This window comes from Fundulus heteroclitus, unplaced genomic scaffold (assembly GCF_011125445.2).
Source record: "Fundulus heteroclitus isolate FHET01 unplaced genomic scaffold, MU-UCD_Fhet_4.1 scaffold_63, whole genome shotgun sequence".
NCBI classification, from domain to species: Eukaryota; Metazoa; Chordata; class Actinopteri; order Cyprinodontiformes; family Fundulidae; genus Fundulus; species Fundulus heteroclitus.
Genome location: NW_023397066.1, coordinates 541603 through 564468, shown reverse-complemented (window position 1 = coordinate 564468; position 22866 = coordinate 541603). Strand labels below are relative to the sequence as shown.

At 41.6% G+C, this 22866-nt stretch overlaps 1 protein-coding gene across 1 annotated transcript; it reads right to left on the bottom strand.

The window, feature by feature from the left end:
• Positions 1-9488: 9488 nt before the first annotated feature.
• Positions 9489-20988, bottom strand: LOC118561433. Its single transcript, XM_036133524.1, has 6 exons — positions 20781-20988; positions 20384-20688; positions 13599-13656; positions 10337-10639; positions 10147-10212; positions 9489-10049 (listed from the first exon to the last, which is right to left on the bottom strand). Exons 1-6 carry the CDS (start codon positions 20821-20823, stop codon positions 9916-9918), a joined length of 909 nt encoding a protein of 302 aa, XP_035989417.1. The 5' UTR covers positions 20824-20988; the 3' UTR covers positions 9489-9915.
• Positions 20989-22866: the final 1878 nt, after the last annotated feature.

Sequence of the window (22866 nt, the reverse complement as noted above, 5' to 3'; positions counted from 1 at the left end):
CCAACCTTAGCCTTCTGAGTTTGGCTGTGAACCAGGGTTTGTCATTGTTGTAACTCACCCTGGTTCCTGATGGAACACAGCAGTCCTCACAGAAGCTGATGTATGATGTCACAGCCTCTGTGAACTCATCCAGACTGTTGGTAGCAGTCCTGAAAACGTCCCAGTCAGTAGAATCCAAACATGCCTGAAGATCCTCCACAGCCTCACTGGTCCACTTCTTTGATGTCTTCACTACAGGTTTGCAGAGTTTTAGTTTCTGCCTGTAAGCAGGAATCAGGTGAACCATGTAGCACGGGGGACGGCGTGATAAGCATCTCTGACTGTGGTGTAGCAGTGATCCACAATGCTCTCCTCTCTGGTCGGGCATTTAATAAACTGTCATATGCGTAACAGTGAAAATTAATTTTGAATTTGCGGAAAATATTGCCAAGAGGAAGGAGGTAGGTGATGAAGAGGAGGGGGCCAAGAACTGAGCCTTGAGGGACACCAGTAGTGACAGGGGAAGGGTGGGATGTGAAAGATTTGAGTTGAATAAACTGAGTGCGGTCGGAGAGATATGAGCGGAACCAGTCAGGGGGGTGTGAGAGATGCCAAGAGAGGATAATCTATTGAGGAGAATGGGGTGAGAAATGGTATCAAAGGCTGCACTAAGATCGAGGAGGATGAGGATGGAGCGGAGTCCAGAATCAGAGGAGATCATTTGGGATTTTTATTAGGGCAGTTTCACTTCTATGGGAGGGGGAAAACCAGACTGGAAAGGCTCATAAAGACTGTTGAGGGTAAGAAAGGCGTGGAGTTGAGCAGACACTATTTATTTATTTTAAAAATAAAGGGAAGATTTGAGATGGGCTGGGTGTGATTTGCTGGGGGCATGGGGGGGATTTACCCCCCCCCCCCACCTCTGTTTGTGACCCCCCCCCCCCCCTGGTCATTCATGTTTTATCACTGGGGGGATGATTATTATGGATTTTAAAAATGTATATAAATTAGGGCTGTCAGTTTTAGCGCATTATTAACTTTGTTAGACCACAACACCGACATTTTTTTTTGTCGCCGTTAATTGAGCATCAAAACACACACACCGTTCCCTAATGTTTTTTCCCCGCCGTGCTCTCTGGACTGTGTTTCTTTTATCGTCAGCGCTTTCCGTAGTTTATAATGTCTATGCTACAGACTGTAGCAAAACAGACCTGCGCTCACTGTTGCGCAGACTGTTTATTTCATGCGACTTTAGGCTTGTTTTATTCTAAAGGCGCTTGTAAATTTCATGAGTCACGGGTTGCATTTTTTTGGGACGTTTCTGAAAGTGAAATCGCTTATTTGGGCTCTAAAATAAGTGACGAAACAGCGGTTATTATGAGACCTGCCTGCACTAGACACTTTGTATCAAGCTGAAATATCCCTCCGCCATAGGAGCCGACGGTAGTAAAGGCAGACAGAGCAGCTCTGCACGTATTTTCTGCAGTTTACGGTGCAATAACCGGTGATAACTGCTGAAAGTAGATTACTTGGTGCAGATCACCATTTTGAGCAGACACTGGTTCTGAAGATGAGTTTTTAACACGCTGAGAACATTGCAGAAACCCAACCCATAAACCGTACTTTAATGCTTATTAATTTGTTTTCTCTGTATTTAACAAACTGAGGCTGAATCACGTTGCCAAACGAAGGACCTGGAGTTACTAAACAGTTGCTAAACAGTCTCATTCAGGGTATTAAGCTCCTGCCCTGTTGCAAGCAAAGTGTAAGACTGGAATGACCTGGAAATTTAAAACCTTTTTCCAGGCTTAAACTCTATGAATATGGAAAATATTGTTGTTGGTGTGAAAGCTCAGAGAGAGTGAAAAAACGAACAATAAAACGTATTATTAAAATGTAATTTTTTTTTATTAATTTTTATGTATATGCCTAATACCATGACTATCTTTGTTTTCAAGAGCCAAAAAAATATATCGGCATGAAAATAAGTATTTATTTACAAATTTGTTTACACATTGTGTAAACATCAGGGCGTCATGATTAGTCATTTCTCCATTATAGTCCAGAGTTTAACATTTGGCACTAGGATGTTTTCATTCCAATTCTCAAAAGTGCTTGAAAAATAACAAAATAAAAATATTTTTTGTACAAGCATGTATTTTATTAATGTCATTTATTGCTAAATTGCATATTAAAATGCCCAAACAGGCTATTACACTTTCAGAAATAAAAGAATAAAACGTGTGATTAATTTGCAATTAATCTCAAGTTAACTATCGACATTTGTCGATTTTTTTCGTTTGACAGCCCTAATATAAATACATGTCTTGTGTCCTTCATGTTTGTTAATTTAATTTTTTGTTTGTTTTTAAAGAGTATTATTATGTTTTCTGCTCAAAGGGGTTAAAGTAAACTAATACCCACTCCCGAGTCCAGACAGTAGATGGCACAAGTTTAAAAACAATAGTCTAACCTACTGGATCTAGCTAGCTACCTGAAAGAGCAGCTGCTAGCTAACCAAGTAATGAATGAGAACGTGTGGTAGCATGAACATCAACAAAGTATTTTGTCATATTTCGGCCAGAAAAAATCAACAGAAAAGGTCAAGAGTAGATGACGGGACAAACAGCCATGGTAATGTTACAGGACCAACTTTGGTGGATGATGAAGATTTGCAGGCAGCGTCACAAGACAAGAAGCAGCAGCATCCGATTTTTAAACCCTCCCGCCCAGGATAGGTTACATGCTGTCTCCAGCCAGACAGCATACAGGTCACATAACCTTGTTGTTATGTTCATTTATAAAACACTTGAAATGACCCTCCCTCTGTTTTTTTGTTTTTTTGCAAATCACACACTGGAGATGGGACGAAGATTATTAAAGTTATTGGGATCAGAACCAGGTTTTTTAGAATCGGGGAGACAGATGCAGTTTTAAAAATTGAGGGGACAATACCAGAGGAGAGAGAGGAATGAATAATGGAAGTAATGAAGGGGAGGAGGGAGGTGAGACAGGTTTTGACCAGAGCTGTGGGGAGGGGGTCAAGAGAACTGGTTGAGGATTTGGATTTACAGATGAGATCAGAAATTTCAGAAGATGTAGGCAGTAGGAGGCAGGAGAATGACTGGCTGAGGGGGGGGGGGGGGCAGAGGCGAAGGGGGGGGGGGGGCAAGGGGGTCAGTGGCGAAGGGGGAGGCAAGGGGGTCATATGTAGTTGCTGGTGAATGTAGCTGATTTTCTTATTAAAAAAATTACAAGTCTGACTTGAATACATGTGAGAAGGCAGGGAATCAAAAATCTTTTGCATTATAGAGAAGAGAGACTTGGAGTTTCCTTCATTTGAGCAGATAAGGTCAGAATAGTAGTTTGATTAAGTTATGGCTATTAAGTTTGAATAGTGAAGATGAGTTTTATGCATTTCTTTGTGTATGGAGAGACCAGTTTTTTTATGGAGGCGTTCAAGTTGCCGGCCTTTGGCTTTGATGAGGCGGAGCTCAGGAGTAAACCAAGGGGCAGAGCGGGAAAAGGACACAGACCGGGTTTTGAGAGGGGCAAGGGAGTTGAGAATGTTGGAAAGTCCAGAGTTGTAGTGGGTGACAAGGTGGTCCGGAGAGGAAAGAGCAAGGATTGGGATATTGTTAATGTGGGAGGATGAAATGTCTGTGTTTATGTTCTTAATATTGCAGAAAGAAATCTGGCGGACTGGCTTGATTATGGAGAGAGACAGGGAGACGTTGAAGGACAGAAGAAAGTGATCAGAAATATGAACATCATCAGCAGAACAGTTGGAGGGGATTAAACCGGAGCAGCAAATCAAATCCAGCAAATGTCCTTTTATGTGGGTGAGGAAATCAACATACTGATGAAATCCAGAACTGTCTAGGCAGGATGTAAAGTCTCTGGTGAGTGAAAGGAAACTGGCAACATCTTCCACTTCTCACGATGGAGTAGTACGAGACCTCCCCCGCTGCTGGAGCCACGAGGAAGAGAGTGGTAGACAAACCCAGGTGGAGTGGAGGCATTGAGCTGGGAGAAGTCATGAGGTTGTTGCCAGGTCTCCATAAGACAGAGGAAATCCAGTTTACGGTCAGCGAGGAGATCCTGGATGAGCTGACCCTTGTTTGTGAGAGAGCGGACATTCAGGAGACCAAAGTTGACGGTAAAGTTGTTGTGACTGGGGGCGGGGCTTGCTGCCTTATCCAGGCTAGCAGGAGAACTGGCGGTGGAGGCGCAGACAGAAGCCCACGGAGCAAGAGGAGATCAGCTGCCACATACTGGGACAAACCTGCCCCAGGTCGATGTAGAGTGGAAAGGACAGTCCAGAGGAGGATACACCAGATGCAAAACTTAGAGGTCGACATTATAAACAGCAGCGGGTGGCTAACTAACAGCAGCAACGGCGTCGAGTCAGAAACACAGGTGGAGAATGAGGTCAGTTAACCACACTCAGACACAATGGATCGGGATGGCAGCTGAAGTCAGGACGATCGAAGCGAAGGCAAGTGCTTTTGCTCTCACTTGAATGAATACACGGCCCAATGATCCGTAAAAAACGTTAAAAATAACTTAAAAACAGGTAGTGAAGAGCAGCGGCTGCAAAACGTGACAGCATCAACTCAACCAGCCGGTGCTGGTACTCTGGCTTCCTCCCACAGTCCAAAAAACTAGATTCTTAGGTTAACTGGCCTCTCTAAATTCTCCTCAGGTGCGAATGTGTGAGAATGGTTGTTTGTCTCTGTGTGTCCCTGTGATAGACTGGTTACCTGTCCAGGTGTACCCCGCCTCTTGTCCAATGACAGCTGGAGATAGTGCTAAAACTCAGGGCTCGTTCATGTTACCACAGCCCGTCTCATCCATCTGGTTCGATGATTTGGCAGGAAGAGAGGACACAAATAATCAAAGGCAAACAGTTAAAACATATATTTATTACAATTTGGAATTCCAAAATGGGAGACAACTTACAAGTTTTATCACGACGCGGATAGCCTAATCTTATCCCGAAGTATCTTCCATGGATTGTAAAATGTGTCTCAGCGTTTACCCTCGGAACAAGCCTTTTAACACAGAGACGGCTCCAAAGGGGGCCGGACTAACCCCCCTGGAGACATTCAGTCTGCCTCACACATGTGCTTTCTGACACTCAACCGTTAAATGTAATCTATTACCCTGGCTTGTTTCTTGGGAGTTTCCTCAAATAACATTGAGTCCTTGGGAAAGCTTTTTTTTAAAAACACTATCTTCTCCACAAGGCTCTCATTAATTTCCCATTCTGTCCTGCAGCTGGCACCCTTACTGAAGTCTGAATGTACCCATTGTATTCTACAAAAAAAGGTTACTGTGTTAAAGGTTAATATCTGTATAACTTTAAAATACACTATTATCATATAAATGATTGTATATTTTCATAACAATTGGCACCAGCACCCCTCATAACCCTAGAAGGGATAAGCATGTAGGAAAATGGATGGGTGGTTTTAATTGATAAAGCATAATGATACACATATAATTCTAACCATTTTCATCCAAGCTTTGTATGAGACACCACCATCTCCCTTTTTGCCTTCCAAAAGCAGCAGTCCTTCTCTTTCTCATGCTATTTAACAGTACCTATAATGTTAATATAAAACATTATACATTTCTGTGTTGGCTCCCAACAAAGCACTAAAATTTTAGGGTGCCCGAACCAAACTAGTTCAAGAACGAGAGTTCTGCCAGTGGAAAAGGCCAATATGTGCTGAAAGTCTCTGAGCCAGGTCCACTTAGGCTCAGTTAGTCTTTGACACCAAGTCAACACATTTGAAGCCACATGTCTGGAGGAAATGTACTTTAGTCAACACAAAGAGGAAATAGTAGTTTCATTAAATATTTAGACTTTAGCTACTCTTTTTAAGTTCAGAGCCAGTCACAGTACAGAAGAGACAGAAGAACACTAAACACAAGGACCCTGTAAGGGATAAGCGTGTTAGATGATGGATGGATGAAATCATCACCAGCTTTTTGGATTTTCTTTGTTTATCTTTACCTGATATTAAGATGTTTAGTTTAATTTGTTGGTTTAAATGACATAAACACGCTAAAATGGTAAATGGCTTCTACAGCACTTTAACTAGTCTGACGACCCCAAAGCACTTTACACTACAACCAGTAATTCACACCCTGACGGTGGTGAGCTATGTTAGTAGCCACAGCTGCAAAGGGCAGACTGACAAAAGCGAGACTACCAGGCATTCAGCGCCACCAGACCTTCTGACCACCGGCAGCCGGCAATTCAGGTGAAGCGTCTTGCCCAAGGACACAATGACTGAGATGTTTTTTAGCCGCAGATCTAAACGGCAACCCACCAATTGCAGGACAAACTCCACCAAACTCCACGGTACCAAAAGCAGAGCATGAGTTCATCAGAGATCCAGATGAAAACTGGGTCATTTCATGCTATGATTGAACTGCTGGACTTCTTTTCTTCCAGAACGTCCAGCTCCAACAACAAGGTCTCCACCATCAGCAGCACCTCCAGGTCCTGATCCAGCAGCAGCTTCTGTCCCTCCTCAGCTGCCAGTGAAGCTGCCAGTGTCCTTCCAGTCTGAGTGCAGGGTGAAGCTGCTCTGCCTGCTCTACACAGTGCTGATAGTCAAGAGTCTGGTGTACTGCTGTGGACTCTCTCTGCTGATGATGCTCACAAACCAGGGACCGTCCACCACCTGAACACACGCTGACTCTCTGCTTTCTCTCCAGCTTTCAGCACCATCACATCTCAGCAATTTATCACATTCATCACTTTGATCAGTATTAATGTTATCAGGGACAGACTGAATGTAAAGTTTGGTTTCATTTTGATGCATTTTATTGTGATTAATTTCTTCTTTCTTTTTATTTATCATTCACTGTAAGCACAGTTTTATACGTTCTGCACGTTTATTAATTCAGTATTTTTGGCAACACAAACATATACTTTGTGTTAATTTCTCTCTTTTACATCAAGAACACTTAAATTATGTTAATTTAATCAAATGTAGACAAAAATAAAACAGCTTTTTTCCAGCACCAACATCCATCCATCCATTTTCTTACTTGTTTGTCTCTCATGGGATCATGAGGGGGGGCTGGTGCCTGTGTCCTCCAGAGCCAACATGTCTCTTATTAATAGAAAGTCTGTGTAAAGCGTCAATAGAGAGTTGGTGATCCAGCAGGTTCAGCTGGATGTTCTCTGATCATTTAGTTTTTGTCTGAATCATCTCACAGTGAGAGTATAAACCTCTACGCTGATGACACTGTTGTTTCCACACATGAACAAACAGCAGAGAGAGCTGCTTTGAAGCTCCTGCTGCTAAAAACAAGCATCCAGAGGTTTGATAATCAGGACTGAAGTCTGAATGTTGGCTTCATGAGGGCCGTGTTCATCAGGAGCTGAAGTAGTTTCATCAGCTGGAGCTCAGGGAGTCAGAGGGATTCAACAGGAGAACACTGAGGATTAATGATGATGGTTCTGGAAATGAACTACTGAGGCCTTCACCTTACAATCAGTTAGCTGTAATGGTAATTTAAATAAAAACAGATAAAATGTTTCCAGGAAGCAGAAACAAACCACAGACACAGAGGGCAGATGATGAGTTTGTAGAGCAGCAGATATGAATCTGTTCTCAGTGGTTATTAGAGCAGAACAAACTGCTGACAGCCAATCAGACTTCATTTCCTGTAGCTGTGTGGGTTTGTTCTCTGCAGCCTTCACACTGTTAGCTGTGGCTTTTCACTTTAATAACAACATGACAGTTACAAGCATCGGCTGAGCTGAAAGAATCATTCCAGGAAGCACCTGTGTTCTTCATCAGGGAGAGAAACAGTTCAGACCCTGAACTCAGAGCTGATCAGCCTGAAAACAGCTCAATCTGTTTAATGACACAAATAAATGCTGATAATGATAATTAAAACTTTGTCCATCAGTGAAAAACCTGCATCTAAAGTTTGATTAGACTTGTCTGTATTTTCCCATGGTGCAACAGGAGAGAAAGACACACAAACCACCGACACAAACAAGTCTGTTGTTGTGTTCCTCTGAAGACCACAGCAGAACCAGACGGCCATGTTGGTTCTGCTCCGTTCTCATTGTTTCAGTCACTGATGGCTGAATAAAAACCTCCTGCAGAGTCATCAGAGGAGTCTGGACGTCTCAGTCAGAGCTGATCTTTGGTTTAGTTCACTTCAAACTGGTTTGGTCTCTGTGGATCTGCTCTCCACTGGTTTCCATCAGAATAATCACACAAAGTCTTCAGAGTCACTGCTGACAGCTTTAGTTCTTCAGCTGCTCTCATGTTTAGTGGAGTCCCTCAGGGCTGAGTCCTCGGCCCTGTTATCTACCATGTCAGCCCTGTGTCTTAGCATCGTTCCACTGATGACTCTGTTCTATGTCTCATTAGAACTTAAATCAGAACAATCTGGGTTCTCTGCTTTTCTGCCTTATTCTTATTAAGAACCAGATTGCTTCTTATTTCCTAGAACTAAACCCAGATCAGACTGAAGTCTATTCTAGTGGACCTGGTGGTTGTCTAACAGAGTCACCGTCACACCTTAACCAACAAAAAGCTCTCAGATGGAAACTTGGCAAATGTTTCTGATCAGTAGCTAAACTTCAACCAGAACATTAAGGTTCTAGTTCAGTCCTGTTGTTCATGGGTCTCCTCTCATTACACAACTTCATGTAAGGTTCCGCTGATTATTTAAAATCCTAAATGGTCTGTCTCGATTTTACACGTCAGAACTCTGAACCAGTAATTCTGGACCTCGCCTCTCTCAGATCAGAGACTCAGCTGATGACTGAAGACCTGCGATTCAGACTTAGAACACAGAGAACTAGGTTTTTACTGTCTTAACTTCTTAATCTGTGTGATTGGAATTCTAAACAATAATAACTGACTTCCCAGAGTTACTGAAAAAGGAGACGGTGGTGATGAAGTTCCAGCACTTTTATTGAGAAACAGAGCAGAGATCACATAGATGGAAAGTAATCACACCCCACGGTCCCGCTGCAGTCTGCGTCTGCCCTGTCTCTGAATATCTTCTTTCTAAATACTCCACAGCAGGCCGCAGTTAGACCAAACAGAGCCAGTCTATCCTAGACAATCAGTATTCTGCATAGTAACACACAAGCATTGACCTTGCAATCAGCAGTGGATCTCATACACAGCCATCATGTCTGCAAGCCTCCATGTCCGAGTGCGGGAGGCCATAGTGACTTCAGAATAAAACTCCTTTAACAATCTGCAAATTATTAATCAATTTTCTACAAATGTTTTTAATGACAATGGTCTAAAATGGATTAATTTGGTAAATAACAAGACTGTCTATATCTGAACTGGGTTATTTTCTCAGTAAATGAGTCTCCAGCTTCCTGTCATTGATGCTTTAAAACTAAACAATAAAAATGTGTATTTGATCAAAGTCTTTGATTCAGACGGTTCTGTGAAACTGAGCTGATTGTCCTTTAATCGATTCTCAGCATGTTGCTCATCAGCTGTAGTGTGTGATGAAATATGTTGGACAAAGACTCAGAGTTTGATGGAGCATTGAAGAACAAACACAAACAGTTTATGAGGTCATTTTATCCACAAAAAGGTTTTAATAAAAACAGGAGTGATTGTCCACAAAGTTGTTAGAATGAAATAAAAAAAGACCAAACTGATAACAACAAAGCATCAAATCTGGAGCTGACAGAAAATAATCAGAGAGGATCTAAATGGAAAGTTACTAGAACACAGATTACAGTCCAGGACAGAAATATGTCATCATCTGGATGGAAATCCTTACAGGAAGTCTGTGAAGCTGCAATAAAAAGATTGACTTAATGTGCGACTTCAAGACGTCAGAAGAAGCTTTAAAAGCAGCAATCAGCAACGAGCAGAGGAAGAAAAGCTGGAGAGAAAGCAGAGAGTCAGCTCTGTGTGTTCAGGTGGTGGACGGTCCCTGGTTTGTGAGCATCATCAGCAGAGAGAGTCCACAGCAGTACACCAGACTCTTGACTATCAGCACTGTGTAGAGCAGGCAGAGCAGCTTCACCCTGCACTCAGACTGGAAGGACACTGGCAGACACACACAGAGACACACACCTCAGAAATCTACAAACACAGCTTGTGATGAGCTGAAGCTGATCATGGATTTGTCAGCAGGTGATCTTACAGTCAGCTTGCTGCAGAGCTGCCAGGTCTGGTCTCTCTGGAGGACAGGAGGCTGGAGCTGGAAGCTCTGAAAGAGAAAAGGAGTCAAAGCTTTGGAGCTGCAGGGACAAATGTGCGTCCTCTGCTCCTCTGCTGTCTCTGACAGCGTCTCCACATCAAGCTGCTGAACACAGTCACCAAGCCTTCATTACCTTGCAGGCTGTGGGCCTTCACTGGGCCCCCCTCATGCTTGACAGAGCAGAGGTATTTCTGGGGGACGTTAAGGTCCAGATCCAGCAGTCTGATGGAGGCGCTGCGTCCCGACTCTCTGAGCTCCAGCTGCTCTCCCTCTCCCACATCCTCCAGACCACCGTCCTCCTTCTGTCTTTGCCAGGAGATGTGGACCAGAGGAGGAAACATGCCTGAGGCCAGACACAGCAGGTAGCTCTTCCCCTCCAGGTGGGCTCTGGATGCTGCTGGGTACACGCTCACCACGGGCTTCACTGGCAGCACATCTGAAGGTTGACAGCAGCAACAAGCAGCACAGACACACATTCACACAGTCAGCAGCAGCTTGCAGCTCTGCATTCAGTCTGATCCTGCAAACTCCATGGACTCTGATCCCTGAACTACTCATCAATGCAGCCCAGAGTTACCTGCAGACTCTGGATTCACCTTCACATCAGACACTGACTCATGGCAGCTTCACCACAGCTTCTTCTCTCAGAGCAACTGGGCTCTGACTGGAGGACATTTCTGGCTCCTCTCCCACCTCCACTTACTTCACTGGAGGAGGAAGAAAAGCTGCTTTCACCAGAAATGCCCCACACACACATCCAGCCTCCAGTTTCTGTTCTGCTCAGACTTCTTCTCCACAATCTTCATGGTTCTGATGTTGTTTTCTCTCAGCGGAGCCTGCTGGGCCGTTTGGAGGTCAGCTGGAAGCTCAGTAACCAGCAGATATTGTCCCTGGAGGAACTCTGCTCTCTTCTGGGGCTTAACAGAGGAGCCATCTTGGAGCCTGAAAGCTGCTGCTTTGAGTCCAGCTTCCTCCTGCCTCATGCTGATGTGCCCCTGGGCAAGGCAGTGAGGCCCTGGCTGCGTAGCGCCCTGCCCTGCGTAGCGGTGACTGAATGTGTGAGACTGGCTGAACGTGGCTCTAGTTGAAGCTCTGAGTGGTTGGTATGAGCAGAAAAGCTCCACAGGAATTCAGTCCATTTGCTGTTCTCACGTCTATTTACAGTCATTTAATAAATGAGAATGTGGTTCTGATGAGGCCCGTTGGTCAGAGGAACAGAACCTTTAGAAAATCACTTTAAGCAGCTTTTAAACATGCTTCTCATTCAGGACACATTTCTGCATTAAAATGGCTTTTATTGCTCTGATGTCATTTTCTGATCTTAATCTCGTGTTTTCATTCACTGTCAGCAGAAAATCAGCAGAATTAACAGAAATTAAAGGATTTTATTTTATTTTAATCTTTCTGATTTCCCCATTTTCACAAAAAATATCAGATGTTCTGATCCAACTGTTCCTCAGTACTTCAGTGTTTTTATGCGACTCTGAGCTTCACTCACATCATTAAATGATCAGAAAAATAAAAATTACTGTTTTTTCTCTTTTTCTATTATTTATGTTCATAACAAACATTTTTCACAACCAATAAAAGTTTTAACGCATTTCAACATTTACTTTTTTTTTTAATCTTCAAACCAGAAAAAACTCCTAAATTCTCCTAGAATAAATTTTTCTGCAGTAATTTAGCTGAAAAGCTGCAGATTTCTGACATTTATCTGATTCTAGGAATAAAATAAATGTAAAGAAATGTATCAAAAGCTCAGTGATGACATCATATTTCTATTTGTTCAAGATAAACTGGTGAAATCTAAAATCTGCTCGTCCAACACGTCATTAAATACTTTCAGATCTTTGGTTTTTATCTACAGTTTTTCTTTATATTCGTGTCAGAAATGAAGCAGCAGACATTTTATGAAGGTTTTAAAGATTTTTTTTCATGTTTGTTCTTTTGTTTTATTATATTTCTGTTTGATTCAATAGAAACAAAAGTTAAACAACTTTAACCAACAGCATTTGTAGCCTGAGTTGGTTTTATTCATCAGAAAAAAATCAACTCCCTAACCCTCTAACTAAAAATAATTTCTTTGTTGATTTATATTTTGAAACTTTTCATTCTTTGAAATATTTTCCTGTTTTTGTTAAAATTATTTTTAAAATATGTATTTAATTTCACCCAAACTTAAATATTTATAATGTTACCTGGGACGTCTGGGCCTCCCTACTGAAGCTGCTACCCCCGCAACCCGATACATGGGAGACGATGGATGGACGTTGTACAACAATTTTGATTTAAATGCTAAACAATAAAACTTTAACATGAAAACATCCGTCTCATTCTGTCATTAATGAAGATCAAATATAAAATATTAATTAAAATACCGTCTTCATTATTTCTCAGTAAATATTTCAGCTTTCAAACACGTTGACTCTAAATAATATTTTTCTCTCTGTAACAGAAATCAGAGAGAAAAGGCGTCAGAGGAAAGAAGCTGTGCAGTAAACGGGCCGGGCTCCGGGTTCTGACCCAGAACGGCTGCATCCAGGAGCCACAGGGTGAGAACGTGGTGCCGCTGCTCTCCCCACTGATCCACCCTGCAGCCTCACTGAACACTGTTTAAAAGCAGCAGAAGAAAATCCTTTGATTCATGGCAGCAAAATGCTTCTGTTGCTCCACTCTGAACTTAAAACCAGAACCAGAACCTTTGGACCTTTGGACTCATTTTCAGCAGATTTCATCTCTGCTGATCAGAAACATTCAGGATTTATTACCAAGAAACTTTACAACCTTTAGAAACTTAGATGTTTGATTCTTCAAAGAGATTTATGATCCTTTTCTGTCTAAATTATATTAGAATTATTTAAAAAAAAAACGTTTAAAATCCTGAAGCAGCAGAAAGTGACTTTAAACACATTTTAATTTCTATGATAAAATAATAAATGTTGGTTCTTACCTGATACAAACAGCTTGGTTCCAGAACCAAAGAGGTATTCATCCCACAGTGAGAAGGACTGATACAAAAACCTTTCTGCTGTTTTTCAGTCTGATTATCTTCAGTTTTTCTCTCTCAGCTTCATGTAACACTGAGTTTTAGCTGTTAGGAAATGTTTAAAGAAGATTTTACAGTAATTAGACTTTTATCAACAATATTAGCAGATAAAAAAGGGTCAGAGTTACTGAAGGTTTTCACATATCATTCTCTAATATTTGTTAAAATACAAAAAGTATTTAAATAAATAGTTCAGAGACTTATTTTAACATGTTTTTCCTAAATTCTTGATGTTTTCAGGGTGAATTCTCTCCTAATGATAAAAACTAACACGTAAATCCTGAAGCAGCAGAAAGTGACTTTAAACACATTTGAACTTCTATGATAAAATAATAAATTTTGTTCTTACCTGTTACAAACAGCTTGGTTCCAGAACCAAAGAGGTATTCATCCCACAGTGAGAAGGACTGATACAAAAACCTTTCTGCTGTTTTTCAGTCTGATTATCTTCAGTTTTTCTCTCTCAGCTTCATGTAACACTGAGTTTTAGCTGTTAGTAAATGTTTAAAGAAGATTTTACACTAATTAGACTTTTATCAACAATATTAGCAGATATTACAGAGTCAGAGTTACTGAAGGTTTCACTGTTTCATATTTGTGAAATCACAAAATCTGTTTTATTGAATACTTCAGAGATATTTTTACATGTTTTCCTTAATTCTTGATCTTTTCATGGTGAATTGTCTCCTAATGATAAAAACTAACATGTAAATGCTGAAGCAGCAGAAAGTGACTTTAAACACATGTGAACTTGTCCAATCAAACAATAAATGTTGGTTCTTACCTGTTCCATCCAGCTGCTTCCAGAAGCACAGATGGTAGCAGTATCCTCCACACAGGGACAAAGACTGCTACCAGAAGCCGTCTGCTGCTGAATGGCTCGGCTGAGGAGAAGCAGTCCAGATGATGAAGCAGGATCAGCTTTCAGCTCCATCATGTCTTTCTCTAATGTTCACATCAACATGACCGTCTCTTCTTCTCTTTTCTTTCAGCCACACTAGCAGCATGGTTCTGATGCTGATGTCAGTCAGTGGCTCGCTCCACTACTTTAGTCCACATGGACTGGATCTGGGAGTTAGTTCACATCTTCATGTTGTCCTCAGGATCAAGTGGAGGAAAGTTTGCTGCTTCTTCATGACTGGATGCAGATGTAAAAAGTGTCTGAATGAGAAGCAAGCAGTGGTGGAACATGAGCTCATGTTCAGGAGATCAGAGCTGAACTGTCTTGGAGAAGTTGCTCTGAGCTCCTGTCTGGATCCTTGGCAGAACATCAGAAATGTGCTCTGAAGGTCCAAAGTAGGAGTGAAGGAAGCTCTGCAGACATCCTGGATGAAGCCTCTCATCTATGCCAGTGTGTTTCCTTCTTTGTTGGCATGTTGTCTGGCTGAAAGTCTTCAGTGTGTTCAGTCTGAGCTGCAGCTGCTGAAATCTCCTGAGATCATGAATGCTGCTTGGTGGTCTGTGGTTTCCTGGAAGCTGAAGGTGTCATGAAGCAGAGAGAGAGCTGCGTCTGAGCTGGGAACCAAACTGCCTCCTTTAATCACTCTACCAACGTTTTAAAGTAGGAACAATAGACATGAGCAAAGACCCGCCCCTTTTCAGACTCTCCCCTGACAAAGATGGAGGGATTCCTGCAGCGTCAGCACTTCTCTCCGACTTCTTAGCATTAATAAAGTTGCTCTTTTTTTAACACCAAGTCAGGCCCATGAGGTTATCAGGAATTAGCGCCTCAGTCTCTGGTTTTGTTGCATGAATACCTGCCAGGTGAGAAACTCTGTAACTAAAATACTGAGTAACTAAGTAGAAAAAAACAAGCATAATCAGAATCAAGTTTATTGCCAAGTAGGTTTGAACTTACAAGGAATCTGACTTGGTGTTGATGGAGCAGACAAAACAAAATAGATATATCTACAGAATCTAGAGCTATACACAGTAGACTGTGCATTAATGTAACGCAGAAGGTCTGTAGATGCTACGTTGGTGTAACTTGTAGGTCCTGAATGAGGGAGAGAGGCAGAGTGGTGTCGTCAGGAACTTCAGGAGCTTGACAGACTGATGACTGGAGGTGCAGCTGTTGGTGTACAGGGAGAAGAGCAGAGGAGAAAGAACACAGCCCTGGGGGGAACCAGTGCTGATGAGCTGGGAGTCAGAGTCATGTTTTCCCAGCTTCACCTGCTGCTTCCTGTCTGACAGGAAGTCTGTGATACACCTGCTGCTTCCTGTCAGACAGGAAGTCTGTGATCCACCTGCAGGTGGAGTCAGGTACATTCAGCTGGTAGAGCTTCTCCTGAAGCAGAGCTGGGATGATGGTGTTGAAGGCAGAGCTGAAATCCACAAACAGGATCCTGGCGTAGGTTCCTGCAGAGTCCAGGTGCTGGAGGATGTGGTGAAGGTCCAAGTTGACCTGTTGGCTCTGTAGGCAAACTGTAGGGGGTCCATGAGGGGATCGGTGTTTATTTATCACCAAGATTATCCAAAATTTTATCCAATCTATCCTCTGAGTTCAGCCACCGTAGCCAGCCTACGTTCCAACGCATCCAACTTACGGTTCTGCTCATTCACAGCTTTAGTGAGAGCATCAAATGAGGCCTGCAGCTCGATCATGGCCATAGTTGCCACCGACATCCTCTGAAGTTGCAGAGGGGGCTGTCATTAGACATAAACATTGTTGTTCTGTCTGATTTACTGGTATCCTATTTAACTGCTAGGAATTAATATATAACTATGATTGTATTCATTGATTAAATCATCATTATAACCCTGTAAATATGTCTGTGGGTGCATTGCCTTATTTAGTCCTTATGTGATTTACTTCTGGTCACATGGTCTATTTATGGTAAATAGACACAAAGGTGCTCTGTTAACCAACAAATAGAGCAAAATCAAAGTTTAAAACACAGAAATAAACAATAAGTCAACAGGGTTTTAATTTAATCAGAAATCCTTTGTATGCGATCATAGTGAGCCACTGGTGTAGAAATTCATAAAGTACGTGACTAGGCCCCTTTAAAGAGAACATATTCAGCAAAATCCTGTTTAGTCCTAAAATGAATTTCGTTTTGTACTTGGAGGGAAGGAAATTTGATATTAGTTTCTCCAGGTGCTGCGTAGATATCTATTCTTTTCATCACAGTATTTGCTGGAGAGCTGCCAAATAAAAAGTATTAGCTCCCCAGGGCTTACTGCACATAATAGATTTAATCTATTTTGTGCAGTAAGCCCTATAATAATTCAAAACATAGTGTCAGATGTTGTCTTCATGAACCCAAGCACAACCACACAAACTGAGCACAGTTAAGGAGAGTTTATTTCAGAAGGTGAGTTGTGGAGGGTGAAAACCTGAGACTTCTCAGGGCTGGAGCAGATGATGACTGCGGGGGCTGGAGAGAGAGTCCGGTAAAGCTGGGTGGCGTGGCATGGATCTGAGCTTTCTCAGAGTGGCTAGTCAGGTTAGCTGTTCACGGGATACACCAGGGCACAGAGCAGGGCTTCTCCAAAGCAGCTTGTCAGGTTAGCAGTTCATAGGAAATATCTGGACAAAAAGCAAAGCTTCACTAGGAACGGGCAGCAGAATACAAAGACTTACTGAAGGACTGGCATGGAGAGGGTGTAGAATGACGACGGACCGGCAAAGGAGTGACAGCAGAGTGAGGCTTAAGTAGGGAGGCTGGCAGGTGAAGTGAGTCTGGCTAATTAGTGGCTGGCAGGTGTGACTAACTGCAGTGGAAGGGAAGGCTGAAGTGAGGGGAAGGAGAAACTAAAAACAATAAATAAAGTCAAACCCTAACTAAAACTAAAACAAGGTGGAAAAACCGAAAACCAATGGCAACAAAAGCCGAATCAAAACTAAACCATGACACAGACCTGAAATAATATATATAGTTGTCTTAGTATCAGCTGTAATTCTCTGCAGATTCAGCGTGTTTCCTCCTCACATTTGATCCGTTGTGGATTGGTTGGTTGCAGGAAAGGTTAAAACTCTGGAGAAATGCTGAGAAATGACATTTGATACGAGGTTGTAAGCAGGAGGGTTTTATTGTTTAAAATATAGAAAAAAATGCTCCAGAGAAAAACTAAATATTAAAAGTGGTAAAAATTCAAACATCTGAGCAGTGTTGTATAGTAACAAAGTACAAATACTTCACTACTTCACTTAAGTATATTTTGGAGTACTTTATACTTTTCTTGAGTATAACATTTTTTGATTACTTTGTATGGGGCCAAAATAGTAGCTTTAACATTTGCAAATGTGTGTGGAGAGTTGTGTGTCTGTATCTCGATTTGTGTATGTGCAGTGGGATTTGAAAATGTGTAAATAAATCTGTGAATGTGTGAGGAGATTTGTGTCTGTACAACAATCTGCAAATGTGTAAAACTACTTGTGTGTAATCCGTTTTGCTATTGTGTAAAAAATCCACAAATCTGTATTCAGATCTGCAAATGTGTAGATCAATCTGTAAGCACACACAGAGACACTTGTGTCTGAAGTGTTTTTGCTTCAAGACCCAGAAATACAGACAAATCATTGGTTACAAGTCAAGCGGTTTTTCGGTTGGCTCTCTTTACACACGTGATTTTTGCTACTCTTCTGCCGCCTGAGATGCACAAATGCGTGGAAAGATTTGTATGCGTATCTTTTCGATTTGTGTCCCCTTGCGCAGACTCACAGGCTCAGAGGCTCACATACTGCCCTGAGCGCAGGCTCACAGGCACACAGGCTGCCTCTTCCGGCTGTGGGAGGTCACGTGACTTTCAAGGATTTTACCAAAGCGTTTTGCTTCCACACGGCTGATAAGGCAACTTGTTATAACTATATAACTTTCTCCCTTTAACGGCAAAGGTTTCTTGTTTTAATGAGAGACTTATCTTGCTAAAACCAGATAATTGTCTCATCATAACAACGCAACATACCCCGGCATCAGCTCGCGGGATATTTGAGTGTCATGGAGAAGAGGAGAGACGGAGGGGCGCCTTTTATTTCTTTTTAAAAAGTCGTCATTTGTCGGAGGAATGTATTTCTGCACTGAGGAGTGACAAGGTAAGTCATAAATATACAGCAAGTCCTCTACTTGAAATTTGACCAATTCGGCAGTTATTTATAGTTAACAACTCTGCTTTAGATAGTCTCTGGCTCTGTTCACACGGTGAAAACAGGTTTGCGTTGCCTTTGTACTCTCCATTTACACACTACAAGGTTTAACTGTTGCTTAGGGGGGCTTTCAGCTATAGCTGTGGGTTTATTTACAACAGTTTGCAGCCGAAACAGTCCTCCGCCAGCCGCTGTTTTCTTCTTCTGGGCAATTTGACGCGGAGCTTCAAAAATCACAGCACTACTAGTGGTACGTCATGGGAATTACACCGTTTAAGTACTCTGTAAACAGGGCCTGTGACTGCAAATGTTCTTCATGTTAATGAGATAGGCTGACAAAAAGATATAGAGATAAGGATAAGCAGCTTAATTTTTTTAAAACATGTCATGCATAGAATCATAAATTCTGCTGTAAAGATTAATAATCATGTGCTTAAAATAGTCTTTTTAGTTTATTTCTTCTTTATATTAACCATAATTTCATTGTGCTTGTAGACTGACATATCAGCTATAGCAAGCATGGATGAGAGCTTGGCCATCTATATTCCCACCTATGCTGACAGAATTGCCACCCAGAGATTTTGCTCCGAGTTCCACAGCCACTGCTGATGGTGTGAAAACTTATTTGTAGTCTTGGGACAAATAAATAGTGACAACAGAAGTTATCTAACATGTTTGACGGGTCAAGCAAACTGTTGTCCTCTCCTGAGTGCAGCACATTGTTGTGTATGTTAGTTCCTGCGCACCACACGTCTCTCCAAAGACGTTCAATTCTGAAAGGAGAGTTAAATCATGGTATAAATACATTATTTTTCAAAAGTCCGTTACACAGCATTTTTAAATCAGAGATAAAACTAACCAGGGCCTTTAACTAAAATCTTACATGATCTATCAGTGAGCTATTACTTTTTCACCTGGAAAGTTTTGAAAGTTACCTGTGGGGTGCTGATGCTGTTAGCTGTGATATCACGTCTCTCTTCCTCAGCCAAACCGGCACGTTTCGGTTTTTTCGGGTGCGCCCCCTGCTGTCGGAAAGTCTGAACAACAACTCAATGCATCACGTGACTTTTGGCACAAATTTACCGCAGCGGGGTGGAATTGTTTCGTACTCGAGCAGAGGCTGTTTTGTGCAAGAACAGACCGTTTTGTACTCGAGGAAAACTTATAAATGATATTTTGAGTGCAAGGTTGGCGAACAGTTTGCAAAACAATTTTTTTTTTTGTGTGCAACACATTTTTTTGCTTACAACGTTTTGGCAGGAAATTATCTCCATAGAGGAACAGGAGCGTAGACTTTCTACACAGATATTACTGTCATACAGATCAGCCTGAAAACAGGTTATTAAAAAGGAGAAATTTCATCTTAGATTAAATATTATTTTATTTATCTCTCTATTGTTGTGTTAACCAATACTGACATGATTAAAGGAGAATTAAAAGCCTTAAAAACATCTAACTAAATAAAATCCCAAATGCTGACCTGAGATCAGTCCAAGATTTGTCTTTTAAAGTAGAATAAAGTGAAATGATCTCCTAAATCTGCTGAAAGCTGTTAAACAACAAGATCTGCTGGAAGTGTTTTACTGAGAGATTATTAACATTAATAAGAAGCAACAGACTTTATTCCAGCAGCAGCTCAGAGATTCTCTGCTTTGTTTCTATTTGTAAAGTTTACTTCAGCATCTTTGTCTTTTTCTAAGCTTAGAATGAAAATGCCAGCATTAAAACCAGAGACAGTTGTTGTTCAGCCTCTAAATGCGTCTGAGATGAAGGTGAACAATGTGTGAATGTGATCTGGAATCAGCTCCTCTCTTCATGAGCCAAACACCATCATGGCTGGAATAGGAAGAGATGATCTGTTCAAGCTGCTGAAGAGTTGTTCTATTCACAACAAAGACACCAAAGGGCCTGAAGAAGGAAAGCAGCCATCAAGCTTCACTTCTTCTCCTCTAACAGGAAGAAGAACTGTGCAGCTCAGACATCTGTTCATCTGGAGGTTTTTGTTCAGGCTGCACGCATCATTTCTCACTGTGGGAGCTCCGCACCATACAGCCGCAGTAGTAGGAGGCTGAATGATTAGATTTAACTTCATTTATCTTCAATTCACAGCCGTTCTGAATGTTAACAGCTGAGAAATCATCTTTCTGAGGATGATTGTAACGTTGAGCTATACTACAGTCGCTACCAACTAAAAATATAGCTCTGAACGTTTCATTCTCTTTCTTCTGGTACCAGACTACATAGTCCAAATAACACTGATGAGTTTCTCCACAGCTGAAGGAGACCCTCTGACCTTCTCTCCTGGTCAGAGATAGATCCTGAAGCAGCTGTGCTGCCATGGCAGTCAGCGCTGTAGAGACACAGACAGACAGGTGAAGGTTAGTGTGACAGTGTTGGCTCCAGGTGGGCTTTGCTGGCTCCTGATTGGCTGCAAACACTCACCTGAACACAGACAGCAGAGAGCAGCAGCTGGGAGGAAAAGCATTTTGTGCAGTGGTGTTTCCTCTGGTGAACCTGGGGAGAAGTGGCGCTCTGATGCAGCTGAGGCCAAACAAGGACGAGCTGTGAGATCAGACGAGGGCCACGTGGTTTCTAGCAGCTCCTCAGAGCTCCCATCAGCCCCTGCAGCCCACAGATCACACTGCTGCTGCTGATTGGCTGCTCAGCTCAAGCTGCTGGCTGCTTTCATCGTCTGGATTTGAATCTGACAGCAGAGGAAAAAATCTGCCTGACATGATGCAGAAAGACTAAAAACATTCATGTTCCCACAGAGACATTCAGCTTGGTGCTGAATTTAGGATCACAGACTGTTGCTGTTCTTTTATCTCTCTGCAGGTGTAGAAGCAGACTGAAGATGTTATATTCTCTCTCCTTTTCCTCTCCTCTATCTTTTACTGCCTTTTTCCTCTGATCTGTTTTTGTCACAGTTTCTCCTTTTTAACGTTTGTCTGATATTTTCTCTTCCTTTCTTTCTCTTTTTGTTTTACATTTCTGTTTCTGTGTCCATTAAATTTGAAACAATCCCAAAATAATAAAAAGAGTTTTGCATATATAAATCAGGTAGAGTGCTAAGCAAAAGCAGTAAGATTATTATTTTTATTGATTAAGGCGCCATTAATGGCCTGCAGATAATATTCTTTACCATCTAAATATTGTTGTATATTTTGTATAAGTGAATCTAACAAATCAACAAAACAACAAACCAGAACTGAAAGCCTGTGGATGAAATGTCTCCATCAACATTGATCCATGTGTTCCTCAGTAATCTCTGCAGAACCTTTGGGACGGGCTGGTCCGCTGGTCCACATCTCCATCCATCAGTGGTTACAGGTCCACCCTGGACTGGCTGTCCGTCATTTAAAGGGACAGGACTCTCTAAAAGCTAAATAAATAATCCCTGTGATGCTTAGCTGCCCCAGCAGTTATTTATTTCATATTAAATCATAAAAATTAAGGACTGAAAAACCACAAGTAACATCAAGACACAAAATACATAGAAACAACATTTAGAAACCAGAACATGTTTCATCTTTTTAAACCGTGCAGACATCCTATCAGCGCCTCTGAAACTGATGATCCTGGATATCAGCTTCTCTGCTTCCCTCTGCTGGTCAGGAGATGAAACTGCAGCATCCATGGATCTAAAGACCCAGCTCAAGGTTCTGGTTCTGTTCTTTAACACACTGGGACTGCTGCCTCTGTAGGTTCAGATCAAAGATTTATTCTCTAAACTGCAAATGTTTATTTCTATTTAAATATCTTGGTTTTACTGGAGGTTTCTGTTTTTAAACGAGGAAAACAGAGAGAATCGATCAGAGTCAGAATAATTCATTGATCCCAGACAGAAAGGATGTTGTTATGGTCTCTCAGTTTAAATATAAATCAAAGAAAATGAATAGAATAGAAGTTTAAAACACTGAGTATTTGAAAAGAAAATAATATTTCATTATGAAACTATATATGTGGAGAATCTGGGGGACATACTCCTCCTGACAGCTGACTAATACATGATAAGAATAAAATTAGTAGCTGCCAGGAAATGGATAACTTGTAATTATTTTAAGAAGGTTATTCCTATCATTATTGATATTGTTTATTTTTTTAATTATAAAGAATCACATTTAAGTTTAAACTACAAACTGATAAACTCAATGACTATTGGTCAAAATGGCTGAAGTACATAGTGGTGATAAAACTTAATATGACGGTGCTGATGTTGCATTTTTACCGCGCCTCTCGCCCATTAACAGCTGGAGATGGGCACCAGCATCCCTCCTGACCCCACAAGGGATAGACGTGTTAGAAAATAGATGGATGTTGCATTTTGTTGTTGTTGGACTTAAACTAAATTCCCTCCTTCATCCTTCTTTATTTTGGGTTAAAGCTCAGAGTAGCTTAGGCAGCATAAAGGAGACCCGTCCAGTCCTGACGGGACACATTTCATGGGATACACCCTGGATTCTACTCAATTTCCCAGATCGATGTATTTACATGGAGCGCTAAGATTTGGGTTGGAAGAATTCCTAAA